Here is a 22260-nt window from a genome sequence, read left to right on the forward strand (position 1 = left end):
TCTCACAAGGCAATCTCTAGCAGGGCTCAAAATAATTGAATTCAAGCAGGTCCCTGTGGGGCTCCCAGGCAGGGAGGCCTATTTTTGTCCCCTGTTTCTTATAGGCAAGACTCCAGCCTCCATGACCTTCCCTAAGGGCAGATTTAAATAGTTGCTAATCAAGGGGAAAGCAACCAAGAAAACAGCTGAGGCCAGACTAAAGAGACCCATCACTGGAGATGAGATGAAGAGAATGCATGCTGGGTACACACCCTGATCTCGTCAGAGACCCCACCCTTGGACATTTGTTATAAAACCCCCTCAGCAGATCCTCTGGGCTTGGGACACAAAGTTTCTTGAGGCAGGAGCCTGCTATGTCCTCCTTTGCCTGGCACAGTAATAAAGCTATCCTTTTCTACTTCACCCAAAACACTGTCTCCGAGATTTAATTTGGCACCCGCACAGCGAGGCTGAGCTTTCGGCATCATAATCATGGTAACACTGACATCCATCATTAGGCAATGATTATCAGTGGTGCCTCTGAGGTCACTCTTCCACCAATATTAACTCCACTCCAGAAACATGAAATCTGAAGGGAAGCCTTACAAATAGCCTCTGAATGTCACCTCCTTCTGAGCTAAGTTCCTTATATTCTTGTCACAACTGAGGAAACTCAGAAATGTGAAGCAGTAAGCATAATTTTCCTTTTTGTACTAAGGAGGAAGAGGATATTTTCTCTCTTCTGAGCACCAAGAAGAGTGAGAATTCTCTCAGAGCTTCCATAGGAGGCTCATGTCCATCCAGTTTTATGTCTGCGGGTGAGGAAACACACCCGCTGGGGCCAAGGCTCCCTCAGAGACCCTCGCCTTCCCAGAAATCTGTGCCCTGAATGCAGCTTTCTCCTCCTTCCAGATTTCATATGTTTGCCAGCTGCCACAGCCAAGAGATGGGACTTCCCAGGTGGCACTAGTGGTAAAGAACCTGCCTGCCAATGCAGGAGATGTAAGAGGCACAGGTTCGGGAAGATCCCCTGGAGGAGAGCATGGCAACACACTCCAGTATTCTTGCTGGAGGTACCCAAGACCTGGGAATAAGGCACTCCATTTCCCTAGGCTAATACCACACACCCATGCATCTTACATTTTCGTCAACTCACGTGACCTTCAAATTATCTTTGTAGAATGTTTGCTAATCTCTGATCAGAAAAGGTTGATAAGGACAGTGTTAAAGAATAGGGTGTGCCATAAAGAATTCCAACCCAGGGGAACAATTCAGCAATGAAGCATTTTTAAGGATAGTTTTGGCAAGATCCTGACCAATAGGAAGTCAGTATCAGACAACTGGGTTAATCAGTGAAGATGTTAGCCATCTCAAATATGTTCTTGATGCTTCATCCAAAGAAAATAAATAAGAGGGGGTGGTAAATCTGAAAATAATGCAGCTGTTATTGACTGCCTACTATGTGCCTGGCACTGTCCTAATTACTTTGTGTTCTTAACGTCATTTAATTCTGACAACTTTTGGTTATCACTGTATCTACTATTTTTATCCTGATTTTAGAAGTGTGCAAGTAACTTGCTCAAGTTCTCAGAGCAGGCAGGTGGCATATCTGCTTGACGCCAAAGCTGCTGCTCGCATCCACTGAGCCAGACCACCTCCCAGTTCCCCAGCCTTTTGTAACAGCTGCATCAGAAAAACTTGAAGCACACACATGAGGACTTCCCAGGTGATGCTAGTGGTGAAGAGCGCTACTGCCAATGCAAAAGATACAGGTTCAGTCCCTGAGCCTGGAAGATCCCCTGGAGTAGGAAATACAACCCACTCCAGTATTCTTGCCTAGAGAATCCCCATGGACAGAGGGCTACTGTCCATAAGGTTGCAGAGTCAGACACAACTGAGCAACTTGAGCACATCTAGACCAAAGAATAGAGGAAAGGCATCTACATGTCAAGGCACTCTCAGTGATTCTCACTTCCCACATGCCTCTCCCGTTCAGCTGACCCGTGTCAAAAACCAAGCACTCCCTGATAAAACCATCATCTAGGGTTTAAATTTTTCAATAGCAGCCATCATGTATTCCATGCTTCTGCAGAGGGCATTGAGTTTTATGTAATTGCCAGAAGGTCTGGTCTCCATTACCGCAAATGCTCCAGCTCCTCGTCTTCGCATTGCCTGGTTTCTGAGGTTTCTCCAATGCAGGATTTCCCACCCCCACTGGGAGGTGGGTTATTGCATTCTCGGCTCCTTGTTTTCTTCCCTTGAACACAGGGACCCCAAGAGGACCAGCAGTTCCACCCTCCATCCACCCCTCCTGCAAATAAGAGAAAGATTCTTTGGAGAGCACTTAGAGAGAAAGATTTCTGAGCTTAATACTAAGCTTTCTGCAAAGTGGTTATTGAGGGCGGCAACAATTCGGAGTGTACTCCCTTCACACTGTTTACTGAGGTCTTCCACCATGGCCAGACAGCCCATGCACGCTGACTAGGATTGTCCACATTAAGACTGCACTAACAAACTTCTTGCAACAATACCTTAAATTTGTGTATTATTTTTACAACTATTTTCAAAGCACTTCCACGTGCATTTTTTCATTCATTTACTTCTCACAAAAATGAATGGAGGTGGCCAAGAGGTCTGTTAACATTTTCATTTGATAGGCATGGAATCCAGGACTAAATGGTTAAACGCTACGTCCAGTGCTGTGCTGGCAGCCGAGTGCCACATCCTGACTGTAACTCGGTCTTACAGCTGAATCCAGATTCTTTTTTTTTTTATCACCTCACAGTCTCTCAATAAAGGCCCATAAGGTCCTATTGTTAAAGCAGTGATTGGGCCTGAGAAGAACATAGTCCTTTGGGTACCCAGGTTGCCAGCCCTAGGGTTGGAGCTGGATAACACGAGGAAATGTGCAAGGAGGAGAAATGTGTCTACCTTCTGTCAGCATCCTTCTTAACCTGCACGCACCTCCTCACTCACTCTGGCCACCTTCCACCTCACGGCTGGTTCCTGCCTCACAGTTTTTAGTATTTTCCCCATCATGGTCCTTGGGGGAGGTAAGAGAGAATTTGAAGCATATGCTAGGAACTTTTCTTTCCTAGTTAGAAACTAATCAGGAACCACCCCCTCACAGCATTATTTTCTGCTAATAGAAGGGGGTGTTTACTGCTCCTTAGCTATTTCCACTGCAGGACCTACATCCCTCTTCCCCTCGCGCCCCCAACATTCACTCCTCAGTATTGTACACACCGAAACGAAAATAATTTGTGTAATAATTTCCCCCAATCTTCCTTACTCTTTCTTCCACAGTTAGAAGTTGTGTGTATGTGTGTGCTCAGTCGCTCAGTCGTGTCCGACTCTTTGCGACCGCACGGAATGTAGCCCACCAGTCTCCTCAGTCCCTGGGGATTCTCCAGGCAAGAATACTGGAGTGGGTTGCCATGCCCTCATCCAGGGGATCTTCCCAACCCGGGGATCGAGCCCAGTCTCCCGCATTGCAGGCGGATTCTTTACCATCTGAGCCCTCAGTATTAATAGTAGGTAATAAGAGCTTGATGTTTTATGATTGCTACTCCATTCCTCACCAGCAGGGGGAGCTTCCAGTTTAGCAAATAGCTGTAAATCAAACCTTCAAAGGAATCAATCACAGATGGTATTTTAATTTATCAATACTAGTCACTTGGGAAGATATTGGGAGGCAAAGATGCTTTCTTGATGCTTGTATATAAGCAACCATGGTTTAGTCATCTATTCATTCATTTATCATTTATTTATTAAGTGACTTTATGAATCAAGCCCTATTATCAGGCTCCAGGAATAAAGGAAGCAAACAGTTCTGACCTTAAGAAATGTGCTTTTGAGATGAAAGAGCCACATAAATAAATATAAAAACAAGTATACACAAATCGTCTCATACTTTGCCTACTCATAAAGTCAACTTCATGTTGACTTCAAGCACCAAATGCTCTGTTGAGCACACAGCTGTTGTTCAACAAATATTTGTGAATGAATGATTAATTGGTGGGGACATAATGGAAAATAGAAACAGTGGTGTTTCCAAAGGCTTGCCACCAGAAAGGTTAGTGAGTTCAGACGAAAGCTCTGTAGGCCTAAGTTAAGACAAAACTTTACTGAGATGACCATGGAAGGATGGAACATGTTTCAGGCAATAAATCTATTCTAATAGAGAGTGGAGAATTGAAGGCAGGTCTGTTAGTTCAGGGGCTTCCCTGGTGGCTCAGATGGTAAAGAATCTGCCTGCAATGCAGAAGACCTGGGTTCATTCCCTGGGTCAGAAAGATCCCCTGGAGAAGGGAATTGGCAACCCATTCCAGTACTCTTGCCTGGAGAATGCCATGGACAAAGGAGCCCGGCAGGCTACGGTTCATGGGATCACAAAGAATCAGACACAACTGAAGCAACTAACTTTCTGTTAGTTCAGATGGGGAAATCAGTGAGACAGCAAAGGGCCCTGACCCCAGTAGCTATAATCTGGAGGTGGAATAGAGAGGGAGAGTCAGATTCAAAACCTGATGAGACTTCCCCCTATCCATACATGAAGAAGCACAATCTCAGAGGCGAGAGAGAAAGTGGCCACCATAAATGCAGCACACTGACCTGCTTGATCCCCTAAGAGGACTCCTTGCTCACACGCCACACCAGACGTGTTTGGTTTGCAGTAACATTGACACTGGGTTCCCTGAACAGTGGCCATGCCACCGTTTTGACAAGGCCGGCAATGGCAGGGGTCAAATTCATCCAGATACTCCTCGAAGGCCCGTTTCAGGTACAGCTTTTTCACAGAGGCACAGGGTACTTCCTTGACCAGTTCATACAAAGGTGTTAGCTACACAGATAAAGACATCACATGGTCAGGAATCAGAGTTTTAGTAAGAATATTTTCCTTCCAGCATTTTGGCTCACCGCTATGAAAACAAAATCAAAAGCCACTCATCTTCATTCCAACTATTTCTGGTTCAAATAAAAAAAGAAAGCAACCCACTTTCTTCACAAGACAAACCTAGGGAAAACTAGAACCAGATAAGGAAGGAATCTTTTTTGCATTTTGTGTGAATGCATAAAATTGTTTAAAACCAATAGGACCTTCATTTTCTAGTTATTAAAAGATTATTTTGAAGACCACACATTTCCACCCTTGCAAGATTCAGGTTCTCTTCAAGGTGATGTGCCACATTTGTTGTAGACTATGCATTTAACAATTTAACATGTATAAATCTGCAGCTGTTTTTATTGGTGCCTGTCTTTTTTTTTTAATGAGTGTCACAGATCAAGTTTTTGTGTGTTGTATTCCTAACACCATTTTCCCCATAAGCCCTGTGGTCTTTATTGCACAGTTTTGCCTAACTCTCTGATTTTTAGGAACACATATGTTGTGTTATACAAGAACTGACTGTACCAATAAAACATCCTAAAATTCTGCCAGTCAAATTGATTCTATCTTTTTAGAACTAACCTGCATGACTCCAGAAACTGCTAAGCCATGGGCACAGGAAGAAAGATGATCTGACAAACCTAATACTAGACAAACCTAAGTGCCTTCCTATTGAAAGAATCTGTAACTCCTCTGAATCAGGGACCAGGAAAGCATAACCAAAATTAGGTCAAATGCTATAAGTGCAAATTTTAGCATTAATTTCCCTTGGGATTTACAAGACATTTAACCTTTACAACTGAAATATGGACATACAGGATAATGAAGCTTCTGTTTCCAATTAGGTATGCATTCATTTCACTATACAAGCCATAATTGGGATACAGAAAACACTAATTACAACCTTCTCTGTTTAACCACCTTGATTTAATCTCACTCTCCCAGTGCAAATAAACATGACTGCTTTCTGGTGCTTTCTTCTTTTTTTTTTCTTTCTTTCTTTCTTTTTTTTTTTTTAGTTTTTTATTGGAGTACAGATGATTAACAACGTTGTAACAGTCTCAGATGCACAGCAAAGGGACTCAGCCCTACATAAACATGTCTCCATTCTCCCCCAAACTCCCCTCCCATCCAGGCCGCCACATAGCACTGAACATCACATACCTTTTGTTTTATGACTTCAGGAAGATCAGGTACAGATCCTGCCCAGCGAGAATATCGTTGTTTGTTTCCAGCAGGATCGTCCAGGTCCAGGTAACTAAGTCCAGCCATTAAGCCAGAACGTCCCCCTCTGACAAATGGGACCCCTCGCAACACATTGTCCCCGCTTTCTACTCAAGGAAAAATCAAATAAGTTCAGATGTACAAATGAAATGAGAATGAGAAAATGAAATTGAAAGTCTATCAAGTATTTTAACACAACCCATTCAACTGTATGACATTCTGGGAAAGGATAAACTATGGAGACAGTAAAAATAACTGTGATTGCCAAGTAGGAGGGATTTTTAAGATCTTTAAAGGATTTCTAGAGCAGTGAAATTGCTGTACATGAAACTATAATGGATTGTTATTGAGTTGCTGAGTTGTGTCTGATTCTTTTTCGATCCCATGGACTGCAGCCCGTCAGTCTTCTCTGTTCATGGGATTTCCCAGGCAAATATACTGAAGTGGGTTGCCGTTTCCTACTCCAGGGGATCTTCCCAATCCAGGGATGGAACCTATATCTCCTGCATTGGCAGGCAGATTGTTTACCACTGAGTCACCGGGGAAGCCCACTATGATGTTTACATGTTATTATGTATTTGCCCGAACCCACTGAGTATGCAGAACCCTCATGTAAACTATGGGCTCTGAGTGATTATTCTGTGCCGATATGGGTTCATCAGCTGTAACAAATGAACCACTGTGGCCTGGATGTTCATAGTGGAGGAGGCTGTGCCCGTGGTTGGGGATATAGGGATTCTCTGTACTTTTTGCTCAATCACTTAGTGAACCTAAAATTACTCTAAAAACAGTATCTATTAAGAGAGAAAAGAAAACAGACACAATCATTCCCTAATAGTAGATGATTATTAAGAGATTATTATTCATATTCTTAATGTTCTTAGTGTAATAAGAATATTTGTTATACAGGTGACTGTCTTGCTTCTTAGAAAATACATGTACATACTTAGGGATGAAACATCATGTTGTTTGAAACTTCCAAGTGGTTCAGCAAATATTCAAATATTTTAAATACATATTTTTGTATTGCTGACAGTCAACACTGTAAATACTATACATAGATATATATATAAATATATCAAAATAATAACTATTACATATAAGGGATGGGTACATAGGTGTTTATTACTCTGTTCTTTCAACATTTCTGTATGTTAGAAATTTTTCATAAGAAAATGTTGGGAGGGAAAGTTCATTGCATCTGTAATACTATAGTAAGCAAAATGCTGTTAATTAACAGGCATACATTAACACATAAAAAGTGTTTTAAAAAACCCAAATACTAATCAAATCCCTTTTTTTTTTTTATATCTGTGCCTTATAATTTCAGAAATATTTTCATCTCCTTGTGTAGCTGATTTCTACACTGATCATGACCGGAAATTCCTAACTTGCTGATCAGAGGTTGATTTTCATTTCCTTTTTTTAATCAAATTTTACAATTTCATCCAATTTTACAAATTTAAAAATTACAGTTTTATAATCAGAAGTTCATCTTTTTAATAAAAATACCTGAGTGCGTCCTCATCTTCCTTGTTAGTTACATTTTTAATATACAAATAGAACCACTTTTAAAGCAATGTATTGCTAAGTTCAGTCCCTGAACTACCAGAATCACCTGGAACGACTGCAGATTTCTCATATCAGATGGATATCTAGAAGGAAATAGCTGGGAGAAAAGCCATGGCCTGAGCAGCTGATCAGGCTAACCAGGTAATCCTCATGCACACCAGAGTGTGAGAATTACCACCTTAACTGATAAGCTTGTTTATACAGAGTATAAGAAATCGGCTTTCATATTTATTTTTAAGCCTGTAGCCTCTCTCTCTACACTTCAGTAAGCTCTCTGCTCAGCTGGCCCTCTTCCCCTAGACAATCGGCCCAGGACAACAGCAAAGGGTCCAGACTATGAAGCCAGACATTGGAATCTCAAGCCCGACACCAACTGTAGTCTTAGGTAACCTCTCTGTGGCTTGTGCCCTTGTCGGTAAAATGGAGATATGGAATAATATCCAACTCTTAGGTGGGAGTATATTGGTTAATTCTTATAAATCACTTAAAATGGTGCTGGGCACATCGTAAGTGCTACCTGTTTGTTAAGCCTGAAAGAAATAATAACACAAAATAAAATAGATGAGCCACTTCTGACCACCAACCCAGCTGATAGCTGATATTAACATCTTTTCAAAGCTCCCACTTTCATTTCTATTTCCAGATCATTGTATTTCCACCTTGTTCAACTACTTGTCCTTCTCTTTTGTCCTGTCCGCTCTAAGAAGACAGGCTCTTTCTCTAGCATGTTCACTGCTGCCTCACCAGTGCCTAGAACAATTTCTGCAGACACTATAGGTTCCATCAACACTTGATGAATACAGTAAGTAAATGAGGAATTAAAGCCTGGCTTAACAGTGTCTCCCTCCTCCTTGCATTTATCTGCTAAAGAATCCACACTTCCTTGATGAGGACCTTAGCACCTGCATCAGTCTTCTCCTTCATCCCAATTTCTGCCATCATCCCAAGAGAACTTGAGCCCCAATATCACTCCATGGCCTGACACATTTCATGGCACAGTCTCATTTCCATCCCTACCACACTAAAAATCTCTTCATGTTAGGCAATTAAGTCTTAATCGCCAAATCCAATGAAGAATCTTCAGACTTTCTCTTACTTAACTTCACTCTAGCACTTCTCACTATCAGCTTCTTCTCTACCTTCCATTTTACTCATCTCTTCTGGTTTTTATCCTATCAGATTATTCCCTTTCAATCCCTCTTGTTTCACTACAACTTTATATTTGTCATCTTTCATTTATTCACTCCCTGTATTGAATCCTTTAATGGCATCCCTCGCCATCAGGATGAAACCCAAACTCCCTGACACAGTGTCTAGACAGTCTAGACAGTCTTACCCTTCCAGTTCCTTCTTCAATCACTCAAAGACTAACACACCACCTCCCCTACTCTGCCACCACCACCATCACCAAATCTTTGCCTGCACTGAACATCCATGTTACAGAGTGGAACTGAAGCGTCCCCTCTTGGTGTCATTTTTCTAGACTGGTTTGCCAACCATCCTCACAGGAGACAGGGGTGGTGTACACAGAGGACATAGTTACAGTGCCCAGGACATACTCAGTGAACCTTCTGTTCTGCATGATGGATCACTGCCATGACATCCAACAGAAAGATCACAGGTACAATAGCCAAGTGTTTGAAAAACGCAAAATAGAATGCCTGCTGAAATGTCAAAGTCCCTTGGAGACCAGGAATTAACCACAAGGGGGATGGAGGTAAACTTGTAATGAAAATTACCCGCTTATTTACCTGAAACCGATTTTAAGGCATCATCCATCGTTGTGCATTTTTGTTTTGATAATGTAAACAAAAACTGGAAATGTGAGGAAGCACATTTCTTCTTATCTTCTGAATGGAAATCTGGGGAAAAAATTTTAAACATGCTTAGTTTCCACATTCGTTGAAAATCTCCTTTGAGATGCCAGGTGTGAGAGTGGGAGAAGAGGTTGTTTCCTACCACTGTGGCCATAATATCAAAAATGATATGATGTGTATATTTCTAAGTGCTCTAGGAGGATCAAGGGTCAGAAAAAGGAATATTTGATCTTTGTTATAAACAAAATAAGATACATGCATATATTTAGGGATAAGACATCAACTGTTTGTCTCACTTTCAAATGATTCAGCCAATATTGACTTCTAATGTCTTTGACCAGAGGGTGGGGTTACATGGATGATATCTATATGAAATAGTGGAGGGAACTAAAATTGAACAACTCAGAGTTTAATATCTTTCACCCAACCACAGTCAGCTTCTCAGGCACAAGGCAAATAGGTAAAAATCAATATGCAATGGCCTCCAGCCCACCTACTGGAGATGCCAAAAACTGGGTGTGGTTCTACAGTAATTAATTCCTAAAACCCTAGTTCTAGTGCCTCAGTCTCCATCTTTAACATCTCTGGTTTCTACATTTTCTTACAATGACATCTTAGATGGTTATAATTTCTATTCATTATCAATTGGAATTTTGCCAATGTAATTTTTAAAAAGAGGATAGAAAATAATAAAGAATAGAAATACTTTTTTATTTTACTAACAATATTATAATAAACACAATATTTCTTAAAGAACACTTGTGTGTATCATATCCCAGGAGTCTTGATTAATTTCAATTAAAACTTTTGGGAGGAACAGAAACTGCTCCAGTAAAATTTTTGCTCAAAATTTTTACCAACTCAGAAGGCTTTTTTTAAAATCCTCTTCATTTCTTTTAAGTGTTAAAGAAAAAAAAAAAATGATCATGAAACTGAGTTTAGATCAAGCCATTTTCTGGATTAATTCCCCAAAGAAATATTGCCTCTGTTGTTGCTACAAAAACCTGTACTTGTGCATTCATTTCCAACCTGTTGAGGCTGGAGAAGTTCACATTCTAATTGAATCATAATTGGTAAAAAAAAAAAAAAAAAAATTAAGCCCTAGGGGGGAAAATAGTCAATGGAAACAGAAAATATTGTGGTTTACCCACAAGACAAGGTTATATTCCTCCTCTGAATCTCATCTGAAAAGTCTTACTCTCCTCCAAGGTGGTAAGAAAGTCTTGACTGAAGAATAAGGCACTGAAGAGGTAAATTTGGATAGAGAAGCAAGTGTGGCCATGAGCTTCAGGACAAAACTGGGAAGAAGTTTGGACTTGGCCCATAAATAAGTGAAATTTCTCAGTTGTGTCCGACTCTTGGGGACCCCATGGACTGTAGCCTACCAGGCTTCTCCGTCCATGGGATTTTTCAGGCAAGAGTACTGGAGTGGGTTGCCATTTCCTTCTCCAGGGAATCTTCCCGACTCAGGGATCGAACCCAGGTCTCCCGCATTGTAGGCAGATGCTTTACCCTCTGAGCCACCAGCCAGGGCCAAAAGGTCTTTGGAGAGGAGGAACGGATCTTAAGACTCACATGCTCCTCCAACATGGCGGTAGCTGGTGAGGAATATCCTCTCACTGTGGAGTCAACCAAGCATGAACTCAGTAGTGTGCCCAGTTTCTAACAAGAATCAGGCAATTCCAGCAGCAACATAACATAAGGATAAAGCTAAGCTGATGCTGGAGCTAGTTAGACCTCCTTACAATCTACATGCCTTGAGATGAGTCTCTTCACAGCACTGAGTCTCCATTTCTCAGCCTGTGGGGCAGGAGCCAGAGTGGACATCTCACTGGGTAGCAGTGAGGACCATTGCTGACATAGAAAACTCACCTGTTGAGAAGGAATCAATAAATTTAAGCTATTATTACAAGTCTTAGGTAGTAAACAAACTTGTGATATTCAGAGCAGATTTGTTTTTAAAGGCATGTGAATGGTAAAGAACAGAGGCAAATAAAAAAATATTTCATTGAAACATTTTGATTTCTGAAATATTAGTAAAATCCTCATCAGTTTTCCTCAAGGAATATTAATCTGAGAAATGGGGAGATCAGAAAGTATTATAAAAACCCAACCAACATCCTCTAGAGATAACAACAATGGTAATGACTTAACTCTCATTTCAGGATACTATCCAAAAGAGTAAGCAAGCTTTTTCTTAAGGCCTGGAAGGTTTTGTGTAGAGTATAATGGATTAATACAATTTTGGATTCCTTTGCAATTTAGCCACTATTTGTCATATTTTAAAGCTCTAAAGTTTAAGTTAACTATAGGTTATTCCCCCATTAAAATCCTTGCAATGCTTATATATAGCAATGTTTTTAATACTCTACCAAATTTTTTGGCTTTTTCTGAGTCCATGTAGAAGAAAACTTTGTATTCTCCTCCTAAGGACCCAGACTGAAGATAATGTGTTCCATACTGGTCAATCAATCTTCGGTAGGCACTGTAGTCATACAGAGAGGGAAGGTAAGAGAGTTCCTTCCAGAATGACTCAGCCAGTTGTAAAAATTCCGGATTGTTATTGATAAACTGAGCCACTTCAACAGTGTTCCGAAGAACCAACAATTGATAACTCTATAGGAAGAAGAAAGAGTAAAAGGCGTTTTAGGTTGAAGATTAAAAGGCAACGGAAATATTTTCTGGTCCAATGTCTCCATCAACAGTCACCTACATTAATGCAGACTTTATGAATTTTTGTTTTTGAAGCATAACGAGGTCTCTTCTGAACACATCCACTTGAAGCAATCTAAGGAATTTTTGGAATCTCAAACAGGAATAACATCTGAGTGATGACTTTATAACTTGTTTTATAGCTAACTTTTAAAACCCCAAGACAAAATTGTTATGCCCTCCTCAGCTAGCAAAAAGGAATCAGCATCATTAACTACTAAATAATCTCACAATTAGGGATATAATGTCCTTAGAGTCCACATCTTGACAATGACTTTATCAGTAGGGTGATCATCTAATTTACTTTTCATAGTGGGGTATTTACAGGGTAAGCCACTTTATAATGAGATCTTTTAAACCCTTCCTAGGCATCTTTTCATGATATCCAAGACAGAGTTAACTTACACCAAATTCTCACTTATATGAATATGATAAATGTTTTTACACTCATATTTCCACTTAGTCATAAAACAAACAATATCTATATTCCTTTATACCTTGCTTATGTGATTTATTTATCAAGTTACTGACTTTAAGAATGAGATGAATTGTGCAAATTATGAATGATAATCAGCCTGAAAAATCCTTCAGCACTAAGTATGTATCAATAAGTACAATTCATCTCAACTGTTCAGGTTGCCCGTGACAAAAGTCTTAGTATCTCAAAACAATAGAATATCTAAAGTTAAGTCTTTTAACTCCTCAGATGAAAATATTGGTCTCTCCAAAGTAATAAGGTATCTTAACATCTTTTATTGTAATACACCTCTCTGAAAAACTTTAGTATTAGTGTTTCAGAAGCACATCTTCATTGGATTTTTGAAATTGTATATAACACCTATAGCACCATCAGTAATCATGAATTAGAAATTTAGGCTAGTTTTAACTAGAAGATTTTAAAGTTATAAGTTTTTTTAGATTTTTAAATAGGAACAAGTAGTGAGAAAATAAAAAGTGTAAATAAATACAATATGAAAGGGAATTAACAAGACAAAAGCTATACCTTTTAAAGAAGTATATTGGATTACCTCTTTGAAGAAGATACTATGCCCTAATTAAAAAATGATAGCTGATTCTTTTGGTAAATACATTTTTGTTAATATTAGAAATACTTAAACCAGCAAAATATGGAAAAGTTAATGAATATTTCACACTAACCTTTTTCTTAATGAGTGTATTCACATTTGAAGAGTAACTGTATGAAGAAGATGAAGAACCAAAAAAGAGAAAACGTCCTTTACTAGACGATGAATGTTCTGTTGATGTTTCTTTTACATAAGCCCAGGTACTATTGTAAAATTCATTATTAAAATCATTATTTATTTTCACCTATAAAGAAAATGAAAATTTTTGCTATGAGCAAATTAAGGTCTTAGATGTAACCAAGAATAATTTGTCATGGCTTCCCTGGTGGTGCAGAGGGTAAAGAATTTTCCTGCAATGCAGGAGAACTGGGTTTGATCCCTGGATTGGGAAGATCCCCTGGAAAAGGAAATGACAATCCACTCACGTACTCTTGCCTAGGAAATTTCAAGGACACAGGAGCCTGGCAGGCTACAATTCTTGGGGTTGTGTAAGTCAGACATGACTTAGTGACTAAACTACAACCACCACACCTTAAATATGTACCATAAAGAAAATGAAAAATTTTGCTATGATCAAATTAAGGCCTTAGATGGAACCAAGAATCTTTCATCATGGATCCCTTAACATGGATACTTTCTTCACATGATCTTCTCCAAAAGACAAAGCTCCTCATTAATGTAAAACAACAGTGATTCTAAGACCAGGCCTATACAACTGTAAAAAAATAAGAGTTCATTATAATAATTACTTAGTCCATTATTACAACAATTAGTGCATTAGAATTACTCCTTGTCAAGCAGGAGACAGTATTAATAACAGCAATCCCATGTGATTCACAAAATATGTTTGTGTACAAACATCTTGCATTTTCCTTTAATGCCAGCATTTAGCCCAGAAGTGAGCAAATTACCAGAATTACACTAACAGAGACCTACGAAGCAGCTGGCTCTTGACCTTTCATCCAATAGACGGACACAGAGATGCAAACAGGTGATATGAACTAGTTAGATCTTTGGGACTTGGTTTTTGAAATGTTCTATATGATCCATAGTGGATTTAAATTTCTACTTCTGTTAGACTTAAATTAATGCTAAGATTGGAATTGCTTTTCCTTTGCTAGATGGTAGAAGAAAAAGCCATCCCAGAAGAATTTTAAAACCGACAACAGGATAGTCACGTGTGTCTGAGAAGTGACAGCTCCAGCGTTCATGGAGAAGACTATCATTTCTTTATCCTTTATTTTGTCCTAGATCAAGTGTCAAAATGAGGGCCGTCAAGTAATATAAATGTTGGAAGCATCCAGTGGAAGGTAGGGTAATGAAGAAGTGAGCATACATCCCATCTAAGAGGGTCTAAACATTCAAACCGATCAGACAGTCTTGTATGTTACTACAAGTTCTAGTATTGACAGATACCTGATGTCTCAGGAAAATATATATATATATATATATATATATATATAAATCTTCATAAAAAAAACTGTAATTTTTTAAATCATAGGCAACTAACTTGCTAAAAATGTGAGTCACCAGGAGAATAAAACAAAACAAGCAATATGACTCTCAGTCTGTTCTGTATGAATATTCAAATCAGTAACTCTCCTTTCACAAGTATTTGTCTTATATTATATGTTTATATACATCTGTATTTAAAATCAAGGTATAAAAAATGCAGAGAAAACTTAAATGATAAATATGATACATTTTTTGGAGAAGGAAACGGCAACCCACTCCAGTATTCTTTCCTGGAAATTCCCATGGATGGAGGAGCCTGGCAGGCTACAGTCCATGGCGTCCCAGAGTCAGACACAAATGAGCTACTTCACTTTCACTTTTCATGATACATTTTTAAAACAAAGCTAAAAATAAAATACAATATTATGTAGCCATCGTAAATGATGCTTGTGAAGACAAACTATTCATGTTAAATGAAAAAGCAAGTATAAATGTGATATTTAGAAATCCAGTTAACTACAAATATGTAAGTATATGCTCAGTCAAAAAAAAAAAAGAATAGAAAGAAATTCAGCAGAAGAATGCCAGGAAATATTATAATACTTTTGTCACTACCCATGTTAAAAATTAGGCATGCCTTCTAAAAACATGCCAGAAGAGAAGAAAAAATGGATTTAGCTATACCTTTTATTTCAGCAGTATTTTCAATACATTATGCAATTGACTTGCTTAAAATTCAAGTGCAAAAATTCAGCTCAAGTCAAAATGAAGAATACACTATTATTCTTGACTACAAAGAGGATATTATCATTTTTATTATTGACTATAAAGAGGACATTATTTTTTTTTTGGCTGCACCATTGGCATATGAGATCTTAGTACCCCAGCCAGGGATGGAACCTGAGCCCCTTGCAGTGGAAGCACTCAGAGTCTTAACAACTGGACCACCAGGCAAGTCTCAAAAAGGACATTATTAAAAATGTATTAGAGATTTCTAGAGTCATTAGATAGTGTCTCAGTCATATTTGGTCTTGGATAGACACGGAAGTTAGTTTTTCCTTTCTTAAGAAAGAAAGTTAGTTTTTCCTTTCTTAAGAAAGAAAAGTTATCTAACTTCCTGTCAAAGCAAAAAAAAAAAAAAAAGTCTATTTTTTCTTATCTTCAAATGCACAATTCAGATACTTGATTCATGATCTATGCATATAAGCTTCTTCAGAACATGAATTCAGCATCTCCTCACTCCTGTGAACTCTCCAAATAGCCATAGGAATCTTTTCTCAAGGTAGTGTGATCTTAAATTTGCTTCAATTAACACCCTCTTCATTTTGGCTAAGATCCTGAATTCCCCCAGACTCAGTCTTCCTCTGAAATCACAATTCAAACATCTTACACTCTGACTTTTTTACTCTTTCGACTCTCATTCTACTATTGCCATAGCTTATTATTCAACTTCATAGAAAGAAGCTCTGCAAGTTACTTCCCCTTGTCTTTCCCTATTAGCACCCTCACTTTTTCACTTCCTTCCTGTTGTAGGTAAGCTTCATGGTTCATGACTTCAACCACTCTCATGCCAATGAACCTAACTCTTGCCAATGAGCCTTGTCTAGGTATGTCCTGCCACAGTATTTGTCAGGCAAAAACTCAACCCTAGTTCAATCCTCACAGCCAAGCAGCTTAGCACTACTACAGAAAAATCACACAACTATCAACTGGTGTTATGATAAGTTCATTCATGATTTCTAATTTCAGTGGAACCCTCAATACATGCCAGCAATCCTAAATCTCTAGCCAATTCTTTCTCCCATTCCCTACAATATTGGTTTCAAAAGTTTTGCACCCATCTCAATCCCTCACTCTTACAGCCATTTCTTTCACTCTTAGAAGATAACCTTAACCTCTTTCTTTACAAATATTTCCTCTGTCAGACAAGAGACTTCTCATACTTCTGGCTAACAAATCTACAAACTTATGAACACCTTCACTTCCTTTCTGCACTTTCCTCCTCCTATCTAAGGCTAATTTCTCTGACTTCTTTCTATACTGCATTTCTTCCCACCTCTCCAAAGGATCGATTACTCCCTGTCTTACAACTTCAAGTTTTCTTTCTCTACCGGCTCATTTCTATTAACACTTATACATATTCTGGGGTTTCCCAGGTGGTGCTAGTGGTAAAGAATTTGCCTGCCAGTACAGGAGACATAAGAGACACGGGTTTGATCCCTGGGTTGGAAAGGAAGATCCCTTGGAGGAAGGCATGGCAACCCACTACAGTATTCTTGCCTGGAGAATCCCATGGACAGAGGAGCCTAGCAGACTACAGTCCATGGGGTCGCAAAGAATTGGACACTACTGAAGTGACTTAGCACACACACACACACACACACACACACACGCACATACTCTAATCCTACCAAAGTAGAAGGTACTACAAGGACTCCAAAGTCACACTTCTGGCCTTCACACTCTATAGTTGTCATCTGTAAAAATAGTAGATGGTACTACCTGCCTACTTAGGTTATTATAAAGAAAAAATAAGGTGCATTTAAAGCACTTGAAACAGTGCTTAGTATACAAAGGGCTCTTAATATATGTGAGCTATTTTTATCATTATTCAAATTATTTTTTTGTTAACAAAGTAGATTTAGAAATCTCAGACAACTAGACTCATACCTTCAGAGGATGCAGAGGATCAGATAACTAAGCATTAGTTAAAATTGCCTTTAGAAGGTGTTTTTGCTATTAATTTGACAGACATATCTGATCTCTAAATAACAAAGTGAAGTAAATCAAAGACAAATATCACATATCACTTATGTGTGGAATCTAAAAAAATGACACAAATGAACTTGTTTACAAGACAGAAATAGACTCACAGACATAGAAAACAAACTTATGGCTACCAAAGGTAAGGAGAGGGATGATAAATGAATTGGGGATTAGCAGATATCAGCTACTAAATGTTAAAATAGATAAACATCAAAGTCCAACTGTATAGCACAGAGAACTCTATTCAATATTTTGTAGTAAACTATAATGGAAAAGAATCTGAAAAGAATATATATCCATATATATATATATATATATATATTTAAAGACTTACTTTGCTATACACCAAAAATTAACACAACATTGCAAATCAGTTATATGTCAATAAAATTTTTAATATTATGAAGTACATCCAAGACCAAAACAGGAAGATCCAGAAAGTTATTTTCTCCATCCTGATCTTTGCTTACTCCCATCTGCAACTCATTACATGCTGAGAATAAACAGGACTGTCTTTCAGCATGTCCCAAGCTGAACTAAGCAGGGCGGCACCTTCCCAAAGTGACCATGGAGCAGGAATGTACTTGAGTTTCAAAGGCTTCCTTGCAGTATGAAAAACATGAGCAAACAGAGAACATGCATAGCTTCGAAGTAAGTGGCCTACTCGGTAAGAAATGGGGTTTGTCCTGGATAAGCTATCAAGCTGATTTCCAAAACAGAGATTAGAAGACAGACTGACCGATTCTGTTTTCTGTTTATTTACTAATGTTTATGTTCCAACAAGCCAAAAGTCATGTTCTACCTGAAGAGGGCTGAATCCACAGTGGCCCCCAGTCTGTCTGAACTGAGGAGAACGTCGACCACCTCCACATTGGCACCAGGGTTTCGCGCTTGCCTGACTGACTCACTGCCTGCTACTTCCACCTCACTTCCCTCTGGCTGGATTCTCAAAACATCTCCACTCTTCACTCAGTAACAGGCTATAATTTCCCTCTACCTCTGACAAACATTCCTTCAAATTCAGCGACTGAAAAGGCATTTCAGATGTCAATCCAAAAACCAAGCCATGCTGTGAAAAACGAATGGCAGGATTATGCTGTTATTAAATTATTTTTCTTCTTCAGAAGTGGCAGGCTTCCAACATGTCTTCCTTCCAACCATGTCAAGAGTCCTCTCCCTTATTATTTCCTCTGTTCTGTATGTGTATGTATACACATACACACACACACACACACACACACACACACTTTTTCCCCTTATAATAATGAAAGAATACATGTAAATCCATGGCTGATTCATATCAATGTATGACAAAACCCACTGGAAAAAAAATAATAATAATAATAATTAAAAAAAAAAGAATTATCAACACATTACCCTAGGAATAAGAGGAGAAAAATCTCTCTGCATATATCTACCTCACATTCTGCCTTTAGGCCAAAGGATAAATTACAATACATGTTTTTCACCATGTTAGAATCTAGAGTTGAAAAAGCATTTAATACAATACATTGGAAGAGTAAAATGGGCTTCCCTGGTAGATCAGCTGGTAAAGAATATACATGCAAAGCAGGAGACTCCAGCTCGACTCCTGGGTCGGGAAGATCCTCTGGAGAATGGATAAGCTACCCACTCCAGTATTCTTGGGCTTCCTTGGTGGCTCAGATGGTAAAGAATCTGCAATGTGGGAGACCTGGGTTCGATCCCTGGGTTGGAAAGATCCCCTGGAGGAGGGCATGGCACCCCACTCCAGTATTCTTGCCTGGAGAATCCCATGGACAGAGGAGCCTCCTGGGCTACAGTCCATGGGGTCACACAGAGCAACTAAGCACAGTACAGGGAGAGTGAAATATACTGGAAAAGTGAAGGGCTGTGGAGTCTGACATGCTGACGTGTGCGCTGAATCTCTTCAGCCATGTCCAACTCTGTGCAGCCCTCTGGACTGTAGCCCGACAGTCTCCTCTGTCCAAGGAATTCTCCAGGCAGGAATACTGCCCTGCCCTCCTCCAGGGGATCTTCCCAACCCAGGGATCAAACCCGTGTCTCTTAGATCTCCTGCATTAGCAGGCAAATTCTTTACCACTAGCACCACCTGGGACACGCTGGAACCAAGTCCTAAGCCCTACTACTTATTAATTTAGTGACTTAGAGCAAGTCAGTTGAAGTCCTCTGAGCCTTGATTTCTACTTATATAAAACAGTAAAATATTACTTCCCTTCCATAGATATTGTGAAGATACTGTGATTAAAATTATACAAATTTCTTAAAATAGTGCAGATGCCACCAGAGATATTCATAACTTGGTAGCTATGATCATGTTTCAGATCTGTTCCACTTTCCATTTTCATGATTCAATAATTTTTTCCATTTTCAGGATTCAATAATTTTTAAATGTAACTTAATTTCATTATAAGTTGGAGGTTGGTGGATTTGCTCCTTATAATCAGAACTGCTTTCTAAAGATGGTTAATTTTGGTAAACTAAAGGCCCTTCCCTCTGAACATTCAAATAGTTTTCCTTTACAAATTTGGGAGTAATCAGTAAAGGGGGTTGAACTGAAAATTTTTGAGTTCTTGGAAGATGAAAGGAAAGGCATGAGAGAGGAAACCTTGGAAAAGAAGAGCAAGAAACAGGCTAAAACAGGATGAGACCAGAAACTTCTTTTTGCTGAAGTTGTGGCTGCTGCTGCTAAGTCGCTTCAGTCGTGTCCGACTCTGTGCGACCCAATAGACGGCAGCCCACCAGGCTCCACTGTCCCTGGGATTCTCCAGGCAGGAACACTGGAGTGGGTTGCCATTTCCTTCTCCAGTGCATGAAAGTGAAAAGTGAAAGTGAAGTCACCCAGTCGTGTCGGACTCTTTGCGACCCCATGGACTGCAGCCTACCAGGCTCCTCGGTCCGTGGGATTTGCCAGGCAAGAGTACTGGAGTGGGGTGTCATTGCCTTCTCTGTGAGATTGTGGAAGGACAGACAATTTAAGATGGAAGATTGCGACTGTTTTTGTTGAATGAATTGGCATTGCTACAGCAGAAAATCTCTACGTTCCCTTTAAATCTTCAGGAATTTCCCCTAAAGCCATTACGCTTTTGTCTGAGTAGATTTTGTGTGGAAATCAAGGAAGAGGATGAGTTTAGGTAGTGTCTATGACAGAAACAGCCCGCAAGAAGCAGAGGAGACCTGGAGACCATAAATGAACTTTAAAAGCCTGGAATACAGATGCTGGCAATGATGTGGAGCACAAGTCACTCTTCCACACTGCTGGTGGAGTATAGATGGACCATATATATATATCCATTTTGGAAACTTTAGTAAAATATAACCTATATATAACCTACAAGGCAGCCATTTGAGTTCCAAGTGTTTGCCCTAGAGAAACTCTAGCTCACTGGCATGGAATAACTCATGCACAAGAACATTCAAGGCATTTTCAAGAAAATAAAAAGGGAACAGTAGTAAAAATACCATCTACGTCAGCATGAATAAATTTCAAAACTAATCTTGAGTGAAAGAACGATTCACAGAAAAAAACATACTACATGATTTATCTGTGTAAGTGGCAAAGAATAAGTGAAACTAAACCACAAATTGTTCTTTAGGACAAAGACGTACGGGATAAACATATACAGGAAAACAAGGAAGTGATTAATATCAACACAAAATGTAAGACAGTGGCTACACGGGCTGTACCGGTGGAGAGGATGTGACAGAGAGGGGTAGATGGGAGTCTTTAAGTCACTGGCAACACTCTATTTCTTAAGGTGGGTGCTGGGCATACATGAGTCCTATTAGTATAATTGTTCTGTTGCCCAGTTGTTAAATCATGTCCAACTACTTGCAACCCCATGGACCGCAGCACACCAAGCTTCCCTGTCCTTCACTCCTGGAGGTTGCTCAAACTCGTGTCCGTTGAGTTGGTGATACTATCCAACCATCTCATCCTCTGTTGTCCCCTTCTCCTCCTGCCCTCAATCTTTCCCAGCATCAGGTTCTTTTCCAATGAGTCAACTCCTCGCATCAGGTAGCCAAAGTATTGGAGCTTCAGCATCAGTCCTTCCAATGAATATTCAAGATAGATTTCCTTTAGTATTGACTGGTTTGATCTTATTAGTTTTCTCTAAACTGCAAGTATATGTTATTCACACTCTTCTGTACATATGAAATATTTCATAATTTAAAAATAAAAGCATGCTTGTCCAGCAGACCCGCCACCACCAGGGGGAGACTCTGTGGCCAGCAGAGGCCTCCTTGGCAGTGCTGCTTCCTGACCCACTGGCCTTCAGGAGTTATTACATCAGTGACATCCTGGAGCGTGTGCTCTGTTTTGGAGAGGATATCCTGAATATCACAGGAAACGTGCTCCTGGCACTCTGAACAGTGGAAGAGAATCCACTGGGTGACATCATTACCCTGGTGGCCAAATGGAGGCTTCAGATATAGAAGTAATTTGGGATCTACCATATCAGAGTTAAAGATAGCTCCCTGCAGCTAAAGATAGTTGCCCCACCAAGGACTGATCTCCCCCCAACCTCCACAGTGAAAGCATGGAGTCCCAACCAAAGGACCATCAGAGAATTCCTTATTCTGCATTTTTAAGTAGTGTTATGTAAGTGGTATCATACAGTATGTACTTGTGGGCTACTTTAATTCAGCATAACTTGCGATTCATCCCTGTTGTAGTGTGTATGAGTAGCTCATTCCTTTGCACTGCTGGGTAGTATGGTATTGTATGGATGTAATATCTATTCACTTTTGATCTATAATT

General features: G+C 39.5%; 1 protein-coding gene across 1 annotated transcript in view; it reads right to left on the reverse strand.

Moving 5' to 3' along the window:
* C7 (complement C7) overlaps positions 1-22260 on the reverse strand; it is a 55001-nt gene that overhangs the window by 18343 nt on the left and 14398 nt on the right. The window contains exons 7-12 of the mRNA XM_061129879.1: positions 13351-13521; positions 11853-12096; positions 9415-9525; positions 6032-6198; positions 4594-4822; positions 2119-2290 (exon numbers count right to left, since the gene is read on the reverse strand). Coding sequence (XP_060985862.1) covers positions 2119-2290; positions 4594-4822; positions 6032-6198; positions 9415-9525; positions 11853-12096; positions 13351-13521 — 1094 coding nt within the window. The remainder of the gene's footprint in view (positions 1-2118; positions 2291-4593; positions 4823-6031; positions 6199-9414; positions 9526-11852; positions 12097-13350; positions 13522-22260) is intronic.

This window comes from Dama dama, chromosome 25 (genome assembly GCF_033118175.1).
Source record: "Dama dama isolate Ldn47 chromosome 25, ASM3311817v1, whole genome shotgun sequence".
NCBI classification, from domain to species: Eukaryota; Metazoa; Chordata; class Mammalia; order Artiodactyla; family Cervidae; genus Dama; species Dama dama.